The sequence below is a fragment of the Zeus faber genome, assembly GCF_960531495.2.
Source record: "Zeus faber genome assembly, chromosome: 7".
NCBI lineage: Eukaryota > Metazoa > Chordata > Actinopteri > Zeiformes > Zeidae > Zeus > Zeus faber.
In genome coordinates, this window is record NC_137203.1 from 4,604,076 (window position 1) to 4,619,075 (window position 15,000).

The 15,000-nt window shown below is 45.6% G+C and overlaps 1 protein-coding gene across 1 annotated transcript in view; it reads left to right on the forward strand.

Moving 5' to 3' along the window:
- ksr2 (kinase suppressor of ras 2) overlaps nucleotides 1-15,000 on the forward strand; it is a gene marked incomplete at both ends in the record, with an annotated part of 115,713 nt that overhangs the window by 46,508 nt on the left and 54,205 nt on the right. Inside the window, one exon of the mRNA XM_080003549.1 lies at nucleotides 9,187-9,359. Within this exon, the coding sequence (XP_079859675.1) occupies nucleotides 9,187-9,359 (173 nt within the window). The remainder of the gene's footprint in view (nucleotides 1-9,186; nucleotides 9,360-15,000) is intronic.

Sequence of the window (15,000 nt, forward strand, 5' to 3'; positions counted from 1 at the left end):
GTTAGTAGAGTTAGGGTTAGTGAGGTTATGGTTAGTAGGGTGAGGGTTAGTAGCGTTATGGTTAGTAGAGTTAGGGTTAGTAGGGTTGTGGTTAGTAGGGTGAGGGTTAGTAGGGTTCTGATTAGTAGGGTGAGGGTTAGTAGGGTGAGGGTTGGTAGGGTGAGGGTTAGTAGGGTTATGGTTAATAGAGTTTGGGTTAGTAGGGTTATGGTTAGTAGGGTGAGGGTTAGTAGGGTTATGGTTAGTAGGGTTAGGGTTAGTAGGGTTATGGTTAGTAGGGTGAGGGTTAGTAGGGTGAGAGTTAGTAGGGTGAGGGTTGGTAGGGTGAGGGTGAGTAGGGTGAGGGTTAGTAGGGTGTTTGTTAGTAGGGTGAAGGTTGATAGGGTTAGGGTTGGACAAGTGAAGCAGCATTGTGAAAGACTGACGAGGTCACATTTGTTAGACATTGGAAGAAGAAAACCTGCGCAGTCACGTCCACAGATGCAACTTGTATGTGCAGAATCCCACGTACACGTAGACATTGGTGAATGAGTCACATTGATGTACAACGGAGAAAACTTCAACATCCCCTCACTTCACAAGTACACACACACACACACAGAGTCACCGGCTTTTCCAAGCGCTTGTCAGATGACCCACGTAACGGTGAGGGAAAGTAGGGTCAGCGTAACGGTGAGGGTTAGTAAGGTTAGGGTTAGTAGGGTCAGCGTAATGGTGAGGGAAAGTAGGGTCAGCGTAACGGTGAGGGTTAGTAGGGTCAGCGTAATGGTGAGGGTTAGTAGGGTCAGCGTTAGGGTTAGGGTCAGTAGGGTCAGCGTAATGGTGAAGGTTAGTAGGGTCAGCGTAACGGTGAGGGTTAGTCGGGTCAGCGTAACGGTGAGGGTTAGTAGGGTTAGGGTTAGTAGGGTCAGCGTAACGGTGAGGGTTAGTGGGGTTAGGGTTAGTAGGGTCAGCGTAATGGTGAGGGTTAGTAGGGTCAGCGTAACAGTGAAGGTTAGGGTTAGTAGGGTCAGCTTAACGGTGAGGGTTAGTAGGGTTAGGGTTGGTAGGGTCAGCGTAACAGTGAAGATTAGGGTTAGTAGGGTTAGGGTTAGTAGGGTCAGCGTAACAGTGAGAGTTAGGAGGCTTAGGGTTAGTAGGGTCAGCGTAACGGTGAGGGTTAATTGGGTTAGGGTTAGTAGGGTCAGCGTAACAGTGAAGGTTAGGGTTAGTAGGGTTAGGGTTAGTAGGGTTAGCGTAACAGTGAGAGTTAGGAGGCTTAGGGTTAGTAGGGTCAGCGTAACGGTGAGGGTTAGTAGGGTTAGAGTTAGCAGGGTCAGCGTAACGGTGAGGGTTAGTAGGGTTAGGGTTAGCAGGGTCAGCGTAACGGTGAGGGCTAGTAGGGTTAGGGTTAGTCGGGTCAGCGTAACGGTGAGGGTTAGTAGGGTTAGGGTTAGTAGGGTCAGCGTAACGGTGAGGGTTAGTGGGGTTAGGGTTAGTAGGGTCAGCGTAATGGTGAGGGTTAGTAGGGTCAGCGTAACAGTGAAGGTTAGGGTTAGTAGGGTCAGCTTAACGGTGAGGGTTAGTAGGGTTAGGGTTGGTAGGGTCAGCGTAACAGTGAAGATTAGGGTTAGTAGGGTTAGGGTTAGTAGGGTCAGCGTAACAGTGAGAGTTAGGAGGCTTAGGGTTAGTAGGGTCAGCGTAACGGTGAGGGTTAATTGGGTTAGGGTTAGTAGGGTCAGCGTAACAGTGAAGGTTAGGGTTAGTAGGGTTAGGGTTAGTAGGGTTAGCGTAACAGTGAGAGTTAGGAGGCTTAGGGTTAGTAGGGTCAGCGTAACGGTGAGGGTTAGTAGGGTTAGAGTTAGCAGGGTCAGCGTAACGGTGAGGGTTAGTAGGGTTAGGGTTAGCAGGGTCAGCGTAACGGTGAGGGCTAGTAGGGTTAGGGTTAGTGGGGTCAGCGTAAACGTGAGGTTGTGTAGGGTTAGGGTTAGCAGGGTCAGCGTAACGGTGAGGGTTAGTAGGGTTAGGGTTAGTAGGTAGCGTTTCTGTTATCGGCTAATTGCCGGTTTTAAACCGGGAAAATCTGTTCAAGTACGACATATTTAAATCTCTCCGGTCATAATCTCCGGTAAAAATAATTCCAATTCCAGCACAATTTGAAATAGAGCTGGTGGATCATTTCAATTAAAAATGTCTCCAGACCTGTTAATTTCCGGGCTTGGCAGGAAGCCAATCAGTTTGGACGATCAAACCGACCGTAAACCTCTGACCAATCATGTTTCTCGATATGGAACTACGCCCCGCCCCCTCCCTCGTGGACAGGTTGTGCTGGTAAACACAGGAAACACACGGAGCGGAGACAGAGCAGCAGCGTCTAGAACACTGAGGAGAAGCAGGAAGATGATGTGTCGCTGGGACACATACATCCATAGTTTGCTGTTTTTTGGATATTTAAGTTCCGACCCAAAGCAGACACTAAATATTCATTGTGTAAAATATGTGGACGGGATGTCCCGACGAAGACGTCAACACCACAAACTTTTTTTCATATTTATTTTCTTTTTGATTTTATCTGAATTTTAATTTTAAGTGAAATGTTTGTTAAAGCGGCTGCACTTGTTACTTATTGTTCACGAAAGGGAATTATTTGATTTCAAGTTGTAACATTCACAATATTTATTTATTTGATTATTTATTTAGTTTTAAAATGGCGTTTACTAACGGGAATTATTATTATTTTTTATTTAATAAAAAATATTATATATCTTCATGCCTTGATGATGTCATTCTCTATATAACCTGCTTAACAATTGTTTTTAAGCTCAATATGACAATGATAATATTTTTCCGGAATCTGTCCCGTTTGTCTGGGAAATTAAAATCTTCCAGGACACGTTGAGCGACACCAGTCTGTTCTAACGGAAACTCTGTTAGTAGGGTGAGGGTTAGTAGGTTCAGCGTTAGGGTTAGAGTTAGTAGGGTTAGGGAAAGTAGGGTGAGGGTCCGTAGGTTTAGCGTAAGGGTTAGTAGGGTTAGGGTAAGTAGGGTGGGGGTTAGTAGGGTTAGGGTTAGTAGGGTCAGCGTAACTGTGAGGGTTAGTAGGGTTAGGGTTAGTAGGGTGAGAGTTAGTTCGGCTGAGGGTGAGTTGGGTAAGGGTTAGTAGGTTAAGTGTTATGGTTAGTAGGGTTAGGGTTAGTAGGGTTTGGGTTAGTAGGGTGAGGGTTAGTCGGGTGAGGGTGAGTTGGGTGAGGCTTAGTAGAGTAAGCGTTAGGGTTAGTAGGGTAAGCGTTAGAGCTAGGGTTAGTGGGGTTAGGGTTAGTAGGGTGAGGATGAGTGTTAGTAGGGTTAGGGTTAGTCGAGTTAGGGTTAGCAGGGTTAGGGTTAGTAGGGTGAGGGTTAGAAGGGTGAGGGTTAGTAGGCCGAGGGTGAGTAGGTTTAGCATTAGGGTTAGGGTAAGTAGGGTGAGGGTTAGTAGGGTGAGGGTTTGTAGGGTTAGAGTTAGGGTTAGTAGGGTGAGGGTTAGTCGGGTGAGGGTTAGTAGGGTGAGGGTTTGTAGGGTTAGAGTTAGGGTTAGTAGGGTGAGGGTTAGTAGGGTGAGGGTTAGCGTTAGGGTTAGAGTTAGTAGGGTGAGGGTTAGTCGGGTGAGGGTTAGTAGGGTGAGGGTTAGCGTTAGGGTTAGAGTTAGTAGGGTGAGGGTTAGTCGGGTGAGGGTTAGTAGGGTGAGGGTTAGCGTTAGGGTTAGAGTTAGTAGGGTGAGGGTTAGTGGGGCTAGAGTTAGTAGGGTGAGGGTTAGTCGGGTGAGGGTTAGTAGGGTTAGGGTAAGTACGGTGAGAGTTAGTGGTGTTAGGGATAGTAGGGTTACCGTTAGGGTTGCACAAGTGGAGCAGTATTGTGAAAGACTACATGAGTTCCTCAGCTCGACCATGTCACATTTGTTTGATATTATTGGAAGAAGTTGAGGTGACTCCCACTCATGATCGTCCACGGATGCAACTTGTGCGTGCAGAATACCACGTACACACCGGTGAATGAGTCACATTGACGTGCGACGGAGGGAAAGCCTCAACATCCCCTCACTTCACACGTGCACACACACACACAGTCACTGGGTTTTCCAAAGCGCTTGTCAGTTGACCCGCCTCTCTCTTTGTTCTTCTTTCTGTTCATCACATATCATTACCGCGTCTTTCCCTCCATCTCTTTCCTCCAAAGCTTCTCATGCGTCCAAACCCCTCCCAGCCCCTGAAAAGACAGATGAATGCGTGATTTAACCGCAAACTAATGCGATCGCGGAGTTCACCCAGATTGCGGCGGCGCTCCTTCCGCACGCCATCCCTCCGCCCTCCGCAGCCTTTTTCACTTTTTATCGAAAATTGGGAATCTCTCTCCCTCTTTACCTCTCCCCCTCTCTCTCTCTCTCTCGCCTCCGCTATACTCGACAGCCGTTTTGTTTTTTTTCCCGCTTTCCTCCGTCGAAAAACCATCTCTCCGACATTTGAAGGGAGGATAAAGGCACGCGCGGCGAGGGATGAATGGTCTAAATTACATTTGAAAGGCATAACGTGGGCTAATCGGAATAGCTGACAAAGACCCTACGCCGGGGAGTGATAACCTCCAGGCTGCTCCCTTATTGCCGGAGACGGGAGTAAAGTGTTGGCCTTGCTAACAGGTCTAATTGCGTGACTCACTCTCCGGAGAGGGAGGGAGAGGGAGGGAGAGGGAGTGGGGCCGACGAGAGGCGAATCCTCCCCTCTGGGCTTTCGATTCACCCCACACTAAATGAGTCCTACTTAGCATGCTCGGTTGAGAACGTCTCCACAAAGTTTTAAGGAGCGTTTTTTTCCAGTTTTTTTTTTTTTTTTGGGAGGCGGACGTCCTTCTCCGTGATGGATGAGGTCCTCCGTGTTTTTTTTTTTTTCTTTCTTTCTCTCGGGATTCAAACTCTCTGATTGCTTCTCTTCCCCTCTTTCAGCACCGCCTTCCGCCCAGAAACACTTTGCTCCGCTCCACTTGTTTAACACCGTTGTCTGTTTCGCCAGCGTTGGTCGACCGTCCACGCCTTTCCGTCTCGCTCTGTAATTCTTTATATTTTTGCCACAGCAATGACATTTAAGAGGCATCCTTCGGCACTATCTGTCTATCCACTCTGAGAAAACAAAGAGCGGTAGTCCCTCGTTAAGGGCACATTTTATACAATTTTGCACCAGTAAGGTACAAATTTGGCCCCAAGATACAAACACGTACCCATGCTAAGTGTGTCTGTCTGTCTGTCTGTCTCTCTAAGTCTACCTTACAGTCTCAGAGGGGACTATTATTTGACCAACAGGAAAATAAAAAGTCACCCGCTCAAATGCAAACCACAAGGGGAATCTCTGCCAATAAAGTTTGGGAACTGTGGGAGGTAAAACTCCCAAGGAGGCTGTAGATTCCATTTTATATTCCTTCGATTTCCATTTTTCCCATCGTCTCCAGGCGTCGTGTAGGTGCCAGATGAGCAAATAAACGATGGGATGGAGAAAAAAACAAAACTTCTAGACTGACAAATAAGCTGTTCAAATGGTACTGTAGTTGTACAGGATCTTAACTTCATCTCCCCCTTGGCTCTCGGTGTCTTCCGAAAACTACTTTCTCTTGCGTTTAGGTGTCACTGCTTCTGGGTCCTCACGTCCATGGGACATTACCGTGCCGAGGGAATTCAGTTTGCGGCCGGGGTTAAGATGCGTCGCGGGCGGCCGTTGGAAAGGCGGCTGACTCAGCACGCGGCACGCGCCGAAAGAGACGCAGCACAAACGCCGCACCTCTCTTTCCACATCTGACTGCGGCCCTAACGGCCCTCGTATCAGACGCCGTTGGTCTGGTTGTCCTCCGTCGGTTCTCCCCTCGTGCACTTTCTCACCTCTATCTCATCTATTTCATTTGTCATCTCCCTCTCCCCCTCACTCCCCTGCGTGGTCCCATTCCGCAGTCTGGCTTCTCTCTTTGTTTAATGCCTGCAGCCTCCCGGGCTTTTTCCTTTTCCTATTTCTCAGACACATTGCGCTCCGCTGCAGCCTCATTGTAATTGGCATTAGAGAGAGCTGTGATGTGCATGTGCTGCCTGCTTGTTGTCGTCAAAGCGATGTTTTACACACGCATACCACATACACAAACACTCTCGCATACACTTATATTTAATATGATATATATGTATACTTATGCATGTATACAGTATTTACAGTTTAAGCAATATGCCCAAAAAATACAATATATATTTTAAATGAATACTTATAAAGCGTATATATATTTACACACACGCTCACATATACTGTATATTTATGTGATATATATACCGTATATATATCACATATATATTTTATATATATGTGTGTCTATTTTTGTGTCTGTGGGTATTATTAGGCCGGTTATCTCATAATCGGGTGATTCGTGGTAGTCGACGGTCATCGAGATACATGTAAAAAAACAATGTTTAAAAATTGCTAAAATGTATAAAACATCCACCTTTCCTATAAATATACATAAATAGTTTTATTTAATGTGCTGTATGCCAACACTACACCATCCCTCTAAAACAAAGCTGACAATACTTGTCCCTGCAACGATCGCACTCGTCTCTGGAGTTTACTGTGCATTGCAGAGCAATCATTGTTTTTAATCTCCCTTTTGCAGTAGACTATATAATAATAATATTAATAATGATAATAATAATAATAATAACAACAACAACAATAATAATAATAATGATTATTGGATTATTATTATTATTATTATTATTATTATTATTATTATTATTATTATTATTATTATTATTGTTGTTGTTGTTGTTGTTGTTATTATTAATAATAATAATAATAATAATAATAATAATAATAATAATAATAATAATAATAATAATAATAATAATAACAATAATAATATTAAAGCCTCATTCGGAACTCGACCAATGAGGCCGTTCAGAACGTGTACCGCACCTGTATTAATATTTTGCCCAGAAAATAAATCTGCACGCTGCTGCCTGTCTGGACTTTCTCTTCCCCTTTTTCCTCTCAGTGAAATAAAGTTATTTATTCTGGAACATTCGACTCATTATAAGACTGTAGTTGCCACGTTATTTTCCTGCCGTGATTATAAGAAATGAGAGCAGTTATTGTCTCCTTTTCCCAGTAAAACCACACATGGGCGCCCGCTTAAATGTGGATATTATTTGGGCTAATATTATTGTATTTTATCCAAGGTTGACAATTGATATTCGGGTTTTGAAGAAATAAAAAAAAAACAAAAAAAAACCCCGCTCCGCTCTCGACACCGCTCCGCCTTTGCATCTCACTCTGGGAGAAACGGTTCCCCCAGCAGCACCCTGACTAAAACAGGGGTCTGTTGGGTTGGGGACCCGTCCTTTACTCCAGTATGATACAGCTGTTTTCTTTCCAATTAAATCTCGATGCACATTCAGTCAAAATAAAAAACAACAACAAAAAAAATCGAAAGACGCCTTATAAAAAGAATCACCATGGACATCAAGAGGCAAAGGGCCCGCCCTTGTGCACGATCGATTCTATTTATTGGGTGATGACCGATCGGCAGAAAAAGTTTCATGACTGGCCCAGCCCTCGTGGGTGTGAGGATATGTCCGTGAGTGTGTTTCTGTGTGCGCGCGTGTGTGTGTGTGTCTGTGTGTCTGTGTGTGTGTCTGTGCTTTTGTCCCAGCATGTCCCCGTCACGCTATTTTTTCATTTTTTAACACCTCGACAAAAGCGTCAGATCAGTATTTATAGAAACCCGTCGGTCATTGTTCGCCTCCCCGTTGCAGCAGTTGCCTCAGGATTCGCGTCACTTTCCCGCAGCTCAGCGTCAGCCATGTTTGGTGTTGTCTCCATTGGGCCTCGGGTGAAAGATTTGTCTCCTCGGGTTAAATACCTGTCTGTCTTTGTGTGTGTGTGCGTGTGTGTGCCTGTGTGTGTGTGTGTGTGTGTGTGTGTGTGTGTGTGTGTGTGTGTGTGTGTGTGTGTGTGTGTGTGTGTGTGTGTGTGTGTGTGTGTGTGTGTGCGTGCTTTGTGCCATGTGAAATGGCCCCGGGGCCCTGGAGCGAGACTGGCGGTTCCAACCTCAGCAGCGGAAGCTTCGATGGCGTCGCCCTTGAAATGTCTGAGATACTTTCATTTTTCGTTCGTCACCAAGGGGGGAAAAAAAACAAACTGAATATTCATTGCATTGAGTTTGTTTTGACACTTTTTTCGCAGAGCATCACTTGATTGTATGTAGATTTGATTTGAACAACTTTCTTTAATTATACTTTTTTTTTTAAACTGACAGGCTAGAAGGGGTATTTCATGACAATGTCCATGAAAACAAAAATGTGTACACTACACTTTATTTTTCGGTGCTTTTGGAATTTCTAATGGGTAGTACTGTATAATATACAGGGTAAGGCAGGGTTAGGTCAGTAGTTAGGGTTAGGTCGTGGAGCAGGTAGGGCTGGATCATATCGTCAACAAATCAAATATCACAATATTTTTGGACAAATTACTGGATATTGATAATTTGACGATATATATATTTAAACATAAGAAACATTTGCGAAACAGTCATTAGTAATGTGGATATTATGACCAATGATTAGAACAGTTAGAACAGTCTCTGAAGTGCAGAAAACTGCATTATTTCGCTGTTTTATGATATGTAATAAGTGTGTTATAATATATATATATTGCAATATTATGAAATCCCAGACGGGATCCAGGCCTCACGTCCCAGCAACGATATTATAGTGATATATCCATGTCCAAAACCAAAAATTTGAGTTGGCTTTTCTTCACAAGACGAAGCTTTACAAGCGAGTGCCATTCCAACGCAGGGGCCAGCAACACGCCCAACTTCAAAGCGAGCTCAACCATTACTGTGGGCCATTAGTACTTGACATGTCAGACATAATTGTTGGGTTCAAATCGAATTATTTCCTTCTCGTGTAGTTCTCTCTTTCCCACTTGATGCTCCTCCAATCCCTTTAGCGGCCTCTAATCTTTACTCAGCGAGTCGTGCCACCGACGCCGCGACTTTAAAAGCCTCTCCACCTTGTGGCGGCCCGTATCGCCGGCCGCTAATCCTCCAATTATGTTGTTACAATAAACCGGTTGTAATCCCCCACCTGTCTCTTCTTTGTTTGCCCCTTCTGCCCCCTGCTTCGTTGCCTCCCTCGTTCTCTCCCTGCAGAGCTAAGAAGAAGAGCAAACCTTTAAACCTTAAGATCCACAGCAGCGTGGGCAGCTGCGAGAACCTGCCCGGTCAGCGCTCGCCCCTCCACAGCGATCGCTCGCTGCGCTCCTTCTTCTTCCCGTCTTTCATCCCCTCCACGCCCCCCGTCCACGCCGAAACGCCCTCTGGAAGTAAGTACATTCCCCCTTTACTTTCTGATTTTCATTTTTTTATAAAATCTTTTATCTTTTATCTTTTTCCTTTTTTTTTCTTCATTATTCAAACTCTCTCACTGGTTCCCTTTTTTATTTTTTATTTTTTTTTTATGAAATGACAGAAATGGGAAGTACTTTTTAATATATTATATTTCCCTGGTGTGTCTTTCATATTCGAATCCCTTCCCACAGGTGCATAGTTTGCACCCGGGGCTTGATTTTATTCCTCAGATGTCAATCGGCTCTCGGCAAATTTATTTTTTTATTTTGACTTAATTGCAGTGTTATAAGAAATATGACTCACTCACCAAAAAGTAATTTGTAATTTTCTCTGATTCCGAAATAAACATATAAAACTACTGAAGCAAGCTCAACTTATCCCGCTTCGACCTCCCAGTGGACCTTATAAGTTTGACGTAGGGTTGTATGCCTGCCTTGTTTGCCCAAATAAGGAGTTTTGGATCGGAAGTGAATGACTGATGGCCTCCAAACACTGTGATTGTGGTTTTATTTTACATTTAGTATGTGATGTGTATGTGATTTGGCAATGGGAAATAGGTTACACCTTGACCGACAGCCTCGTCAGACTGTACCAGTTGAAGCCAGTCGACTGACGTAAAATTGCAATGACTTGAAAGATGAGGCTTGAGGTCTTCATCTACTGACGGTATACTGACCGTGTCCCACATGGCTTCAAACCAAGGAGTCCTTTTAAAAATGATAAAAACAGGCAGTCGCGTGAGTGACGCCAACGTTCTTCCCTCGTCAGCCCGTACCGTACCCCTGTTGGCCACATGCCAAGATGCCGTCACGGCACCAACAAGATTATGGCACAAAATGTCACGGACCGAACTTTGCCGGACGCACGGGCTCTGTGGCCCCGGCAGGTAATTGGCCGTCCCCCACCCTGCCGTGTTGAGCGATCCCAGGTGGAGGAGCCTCACTCACGATGAAGGAGTTGGTCCGGCACACGGGGTTTTTGTCTCGAACCACCAAAGTCGCACGTGTGTGTGGAGGCTGGAAGGGCTTCTCCACACCCAGAGCCTTTGGAAACGTCTAATACCACTGAGTTCAATATAAGTGGTCGCGGTTTTGGATGTAAATGTTTTGGACATTTGCCATTGTGAAGCGAACTCTGGCCACGCTTGCATGCTCCACACCCATACATGCTCACGGCCATTCCCCACTCGCTTTTAAATGTGAAAAACCCGAATCCACGGTGGGCTGCCGCCACCCAACCGGCTCAACCAACCGCTGGTGGAAGATGAAAAACAACCCGGCTGACCCGCCATCACCGGAGGCGGCGTGTGACTGCATACTGCTCGTCTTATTGGCTGCCTCATTACAAGCGTTACGACGAAACCGCGGGAGGCGATTACCACGTTGTAGACGAGTGGGAAAGGGAACGACGGAGCGAGAGCGAGGGGCAGAGACGGAGTGGGGGGCGAGGAAGAGGTCGCTCCGGTGAAAAGGGTGACAAATGGCCGCCACCCTGCGTTGTGAATTGAAAGGTCTAGCCCTGACGGGGTGATGTTTAACCCCGTGCAGCGTTAAGGCCGGACGTGGAACAAGGCGTTTACTGAATATGGTTGATGCACTTATGCCGTGTAGATTCGGCACCAGGCGAATGTCGATCACGTAGTCGGCATATTGTATTAGGGTTGTGGGATTGTTTGGAAACATCGCTACTTCCAGTGCCATGCGATGCAATGGAGGGTCCCAGTAACAGCTTTGAGAAAAGCGTGATAGAATTGAGACGTTATGGAGTCCCCGCGGCTGAAGCACCAGACCACACAGTCGAAACAGAAACGGAGGTCACGAGAGCCATTTTTGGATGGTGAACCTCCCTGGCCCTGGCACCCGCAGACCGCAACCTGGGCGGCATAGTGAGGTGGCCGCTGAGCTCTTTCGTTCGAGTTTGAGCAAGGCCCTGCTGCCCAAGTTTGGCTACGTGTCCCAACAAGATGGCCTTAACTCGAGGTTTCGAATTGCCTCTTCAGAAACAAAAGGGTGAAGTCGCTGGCACTTTTTCCACGGTCCACGGTTTGTACGTGTGTCGGGACTCGGTGGGAGCTTGTGTATGCGTGCAGGCACGCTGGCGCTCTCTCCGAGAACAGGTGCCGAAGGCGGTTTCCCCGGGCGGGAACTTGCAAGTGCCAGTAGAGCGTGTCCCCTTTATTCTCAAGTCATTGCCTCCTTGCGCTCCTCGCGGGGCGGGCCGTGTCCAACTACTTCAATGTGGCAGCTGCTGCCGGTTGTCCTCCTCCCACTTGTGTGTTCAGTTCACCAAGCTGCTGTGATTGAAAGTCAGAGAGAGCACAACATGCAGGAATTAAAAACACACTCCTGGAGGAAAAGTAGACTTTCAACCATCACACTTGGGTGACCGCCGACAACCACAATGACAATGACTATAATTTTTTCACAAACAATTATTAATCACACTAGTTAATTAGTTAGGTTTCAATTATATGATGTTGATGATGATGATGATGATGATGATGATGATGATGATGATGATTATTATTATTATTATTATATTTTCAAGGTTTTCTGGCTTAAGATTCAAATAAGGTTCATTTTAAGTTGAGGCCTAGAATTATAAGTTTTCAAGCCATTATTTTGCCTTCAGCGCCCCAGGCCTAAAGACAGACTTCATGGCCAAGTGAATTCAATGATATTAAGGCTGGTCTAGACAGGCGCTCTGAATAGGAATCAGGAAAACGGTAGCATAAAAACCTTCATCCAAACAGTCTCATTGCACTGAGAGGCATATTGACAAAGGTATTGCACGGTATTTGCGGCTGCTAAACCTGCACAAATAAGGATGAAATGCACCCCTAATGGTGCTGCCAAGCAAATTGTGTCTGGGTTCTCCAGTGCTATTTGCACAAATTTAAATAAGGTAATATGCATACATTAGGCGCAAAATTGGCCCCTTTCTATGCAAATGAGCCTCATTGCAAAAAAACAAAGGAAAATTCACAAACACCAGTGCCAATAGCCACACGCAGTTAAGGTGGAATTATAAGCGTATAAAGAGAGCGGTGTCCCCTTTGAGAAGCTTGTGAGGCACTGGGTGATATCTTCTTTTACTCAAGGTGTGCATTTGAAAACACCAACAGCACTGACAGACTGGGATATTAAATCCCAAGTACGGTTTCTCTCCGACACATTTCAGCTCCTTGCCTGAACTTTTGGGGAATGCCTCTGTACCTCGTCGGTCAGGGAAATTTACTTTTTCTCCTTCTCTCTGCCGTTGTCCTGCCCACTGTGTTCTCGGCCCAAAGCCACCGTTTATACTTTTCCACATGGATAATTGCAATCGAGCCCAAAACAAGGACAAATTGCACTCGTCTGCAAAACTTTATTGCCGTGTTTCCGCTGTGGTATCATTAGCGCAGTGTCTTTTGTGAATGGGACCTTGAGACAGGGAAGGGAGCGGTTGCGGCTGCAAGTGATGCGCAATTCATGGTGCCATCAGCGGCTGCCATACAGTCTTTGTGAATTTGCCCCTGAGACATTTATTTAAACACTACACCGTCTGGCTGCGAGGAAAAGTCTCATCCGTTATTTCGAGAGAGAGAGAGAGAGAGAGAGAGATCAGGGGTCTTTGGACGAAATATAAATCACTACTGTATGTACATAGAGTAACAATAAATTCACATGAATATAAAAACATGAAATGTAAGAATCACATATCACACTCACCGTGGCAACGCCCCAAACTTCTAAGTGATGCTGCTGTTGAAATGGGGCTGCCTCGGTGCCATGAATTCAAATCTGGTTACAGCTTTTTAATTCTCGACCTACATCAGCCCCCTGGCCAATTGCGTTTGCTCTACATGACCTGTAGTAACTGCACCGATTGATGTGGTTGTGATCTACTGCGTACCGTCGGCAACGCGCATATTTGTCAGTACATGCAGACACCGCCGTCTGTGGTTTCACGAGGAGGTCCTTCGTTTCTGGGCCTCAGTCCAGCGATGCCACTGAAAAAAAATCTCCAACCTGCATTTCAGGCTGTTTTAGGAACTGCAGTATCTTAGGCAGCTCCTCTCAGCTCCTGCAAAGTTGGAACAGCGCACAAAATGGTATCCATCCACACCAAACCAAGTGCAGGGATAGCAGTTGCACTGACTTTTAAGGGGTTGGGGGTTTATGTCTTTCCATGTGCATGTTGTTTGGTTCTATGTTTATCCGTCTCACCCGTGGTGATTCTCCTTCCCCCTCTTGAAGTACTGATGATGATTATTATTTAAAGACCAAATCATGGTATAAGATGGATCTCCAAACAGTTGGTGGCCGTCTTGTTTTCGTCCCACAGGTCGTCCACAGGACAGAGTTATTGCAGCAGTTGTTGATGATTACAGAATGAATGAAGCGTGTCATTGCAGGTTGAGGAGTTGAACTCCACTTGCAGACTCATTCTGTCCTCAATGCAATGGAACAAATACTCTGTGTTGTATGTCCAGCATGCTGACAGCACAGGGTAAAAAAATCTAATTAAATTAAATAAAAAGACGTGCAGAACAAGTCGCCATCTGATCCTTATGGCTGTTAGAAGGAAAGTCTCAGCACCACAGGGTCCGCCTGTTGCTCTCAATGCCACAAGTGCCTTTCACACAAGATCGCAGTAAATCAATGTTTAGGCTCTTGTAATTAAGTTACATGCCATGGCAAGAAGCCCGTTGCCAAAGCAATAAATCAGCTCATAGCTCATAAATAAATGTGTAGTTGATGGGGGAAGATTTGTTTAAATTTCAATCTCAAACTGCCCAAGATGTCCAGAACATAAATTAAGTGATAACGGTGATAAAGTGATCAACCCTCTCAATAAATGCCAGAAACATTAAACAGGCTGTGATTTGTTGAGTCACAAGCCTAAAGAAGAAAAAAAAGAAGGTTGTGCACTGCACTTAATTGGTTTCTGAACAATAGCAGGGGTATTAAACGCAATACGACGGCTCCGCACCAATAAGCAGTTGACAAGTCAATAAACTTCTCTTTACGGGCCGTGATTATTATGTTATTTCTGCTTGTCCATCTGATATGTGAGAATGTGTGGGTGTGTTGTCAGGCTGGTTTAAAGGGGAACTCTGTTTTTATTTTTTCCATTCCTTTGTCTATCCTACCCAGGCGTTTAGGTCAAAACCAATTTCATACTTGTGTGTTATTAGCACTGAATCCCAGTGAGATGGGGGTGGGGGGTTGCCTGGTATGAACTGCATGCCTCGCGTCAGAACAGAACCATCAACAAAGCTCAGCCAGACTGAACTGGCAACCCTAAAACACCAACGCCTTGAGTTTCACAGGGAGCTTCCCAGCTGATAATCACCATGGATGTATGGTCATGCGTCAGAAATCCTTCAAGGTCTATAGTTTTGAGCCATATCTGAAAATCCATCCATTATCTATACCGCTTATCCTCGTGGGGTTGTGGAGGGCTGGAGCCTATCTCAGCTGTTATTGGGCGAGAGGCGGGGTACACCCTGGACAGGTCGCCAGTCTATCACAGGGCCGACATACAGAGACAAACAACCGTGCACGCTCACATTCACACCTACGGTCAATTTTAGAGTCACCGATGAACCTGACCTGCATGTCTTTGGAATAT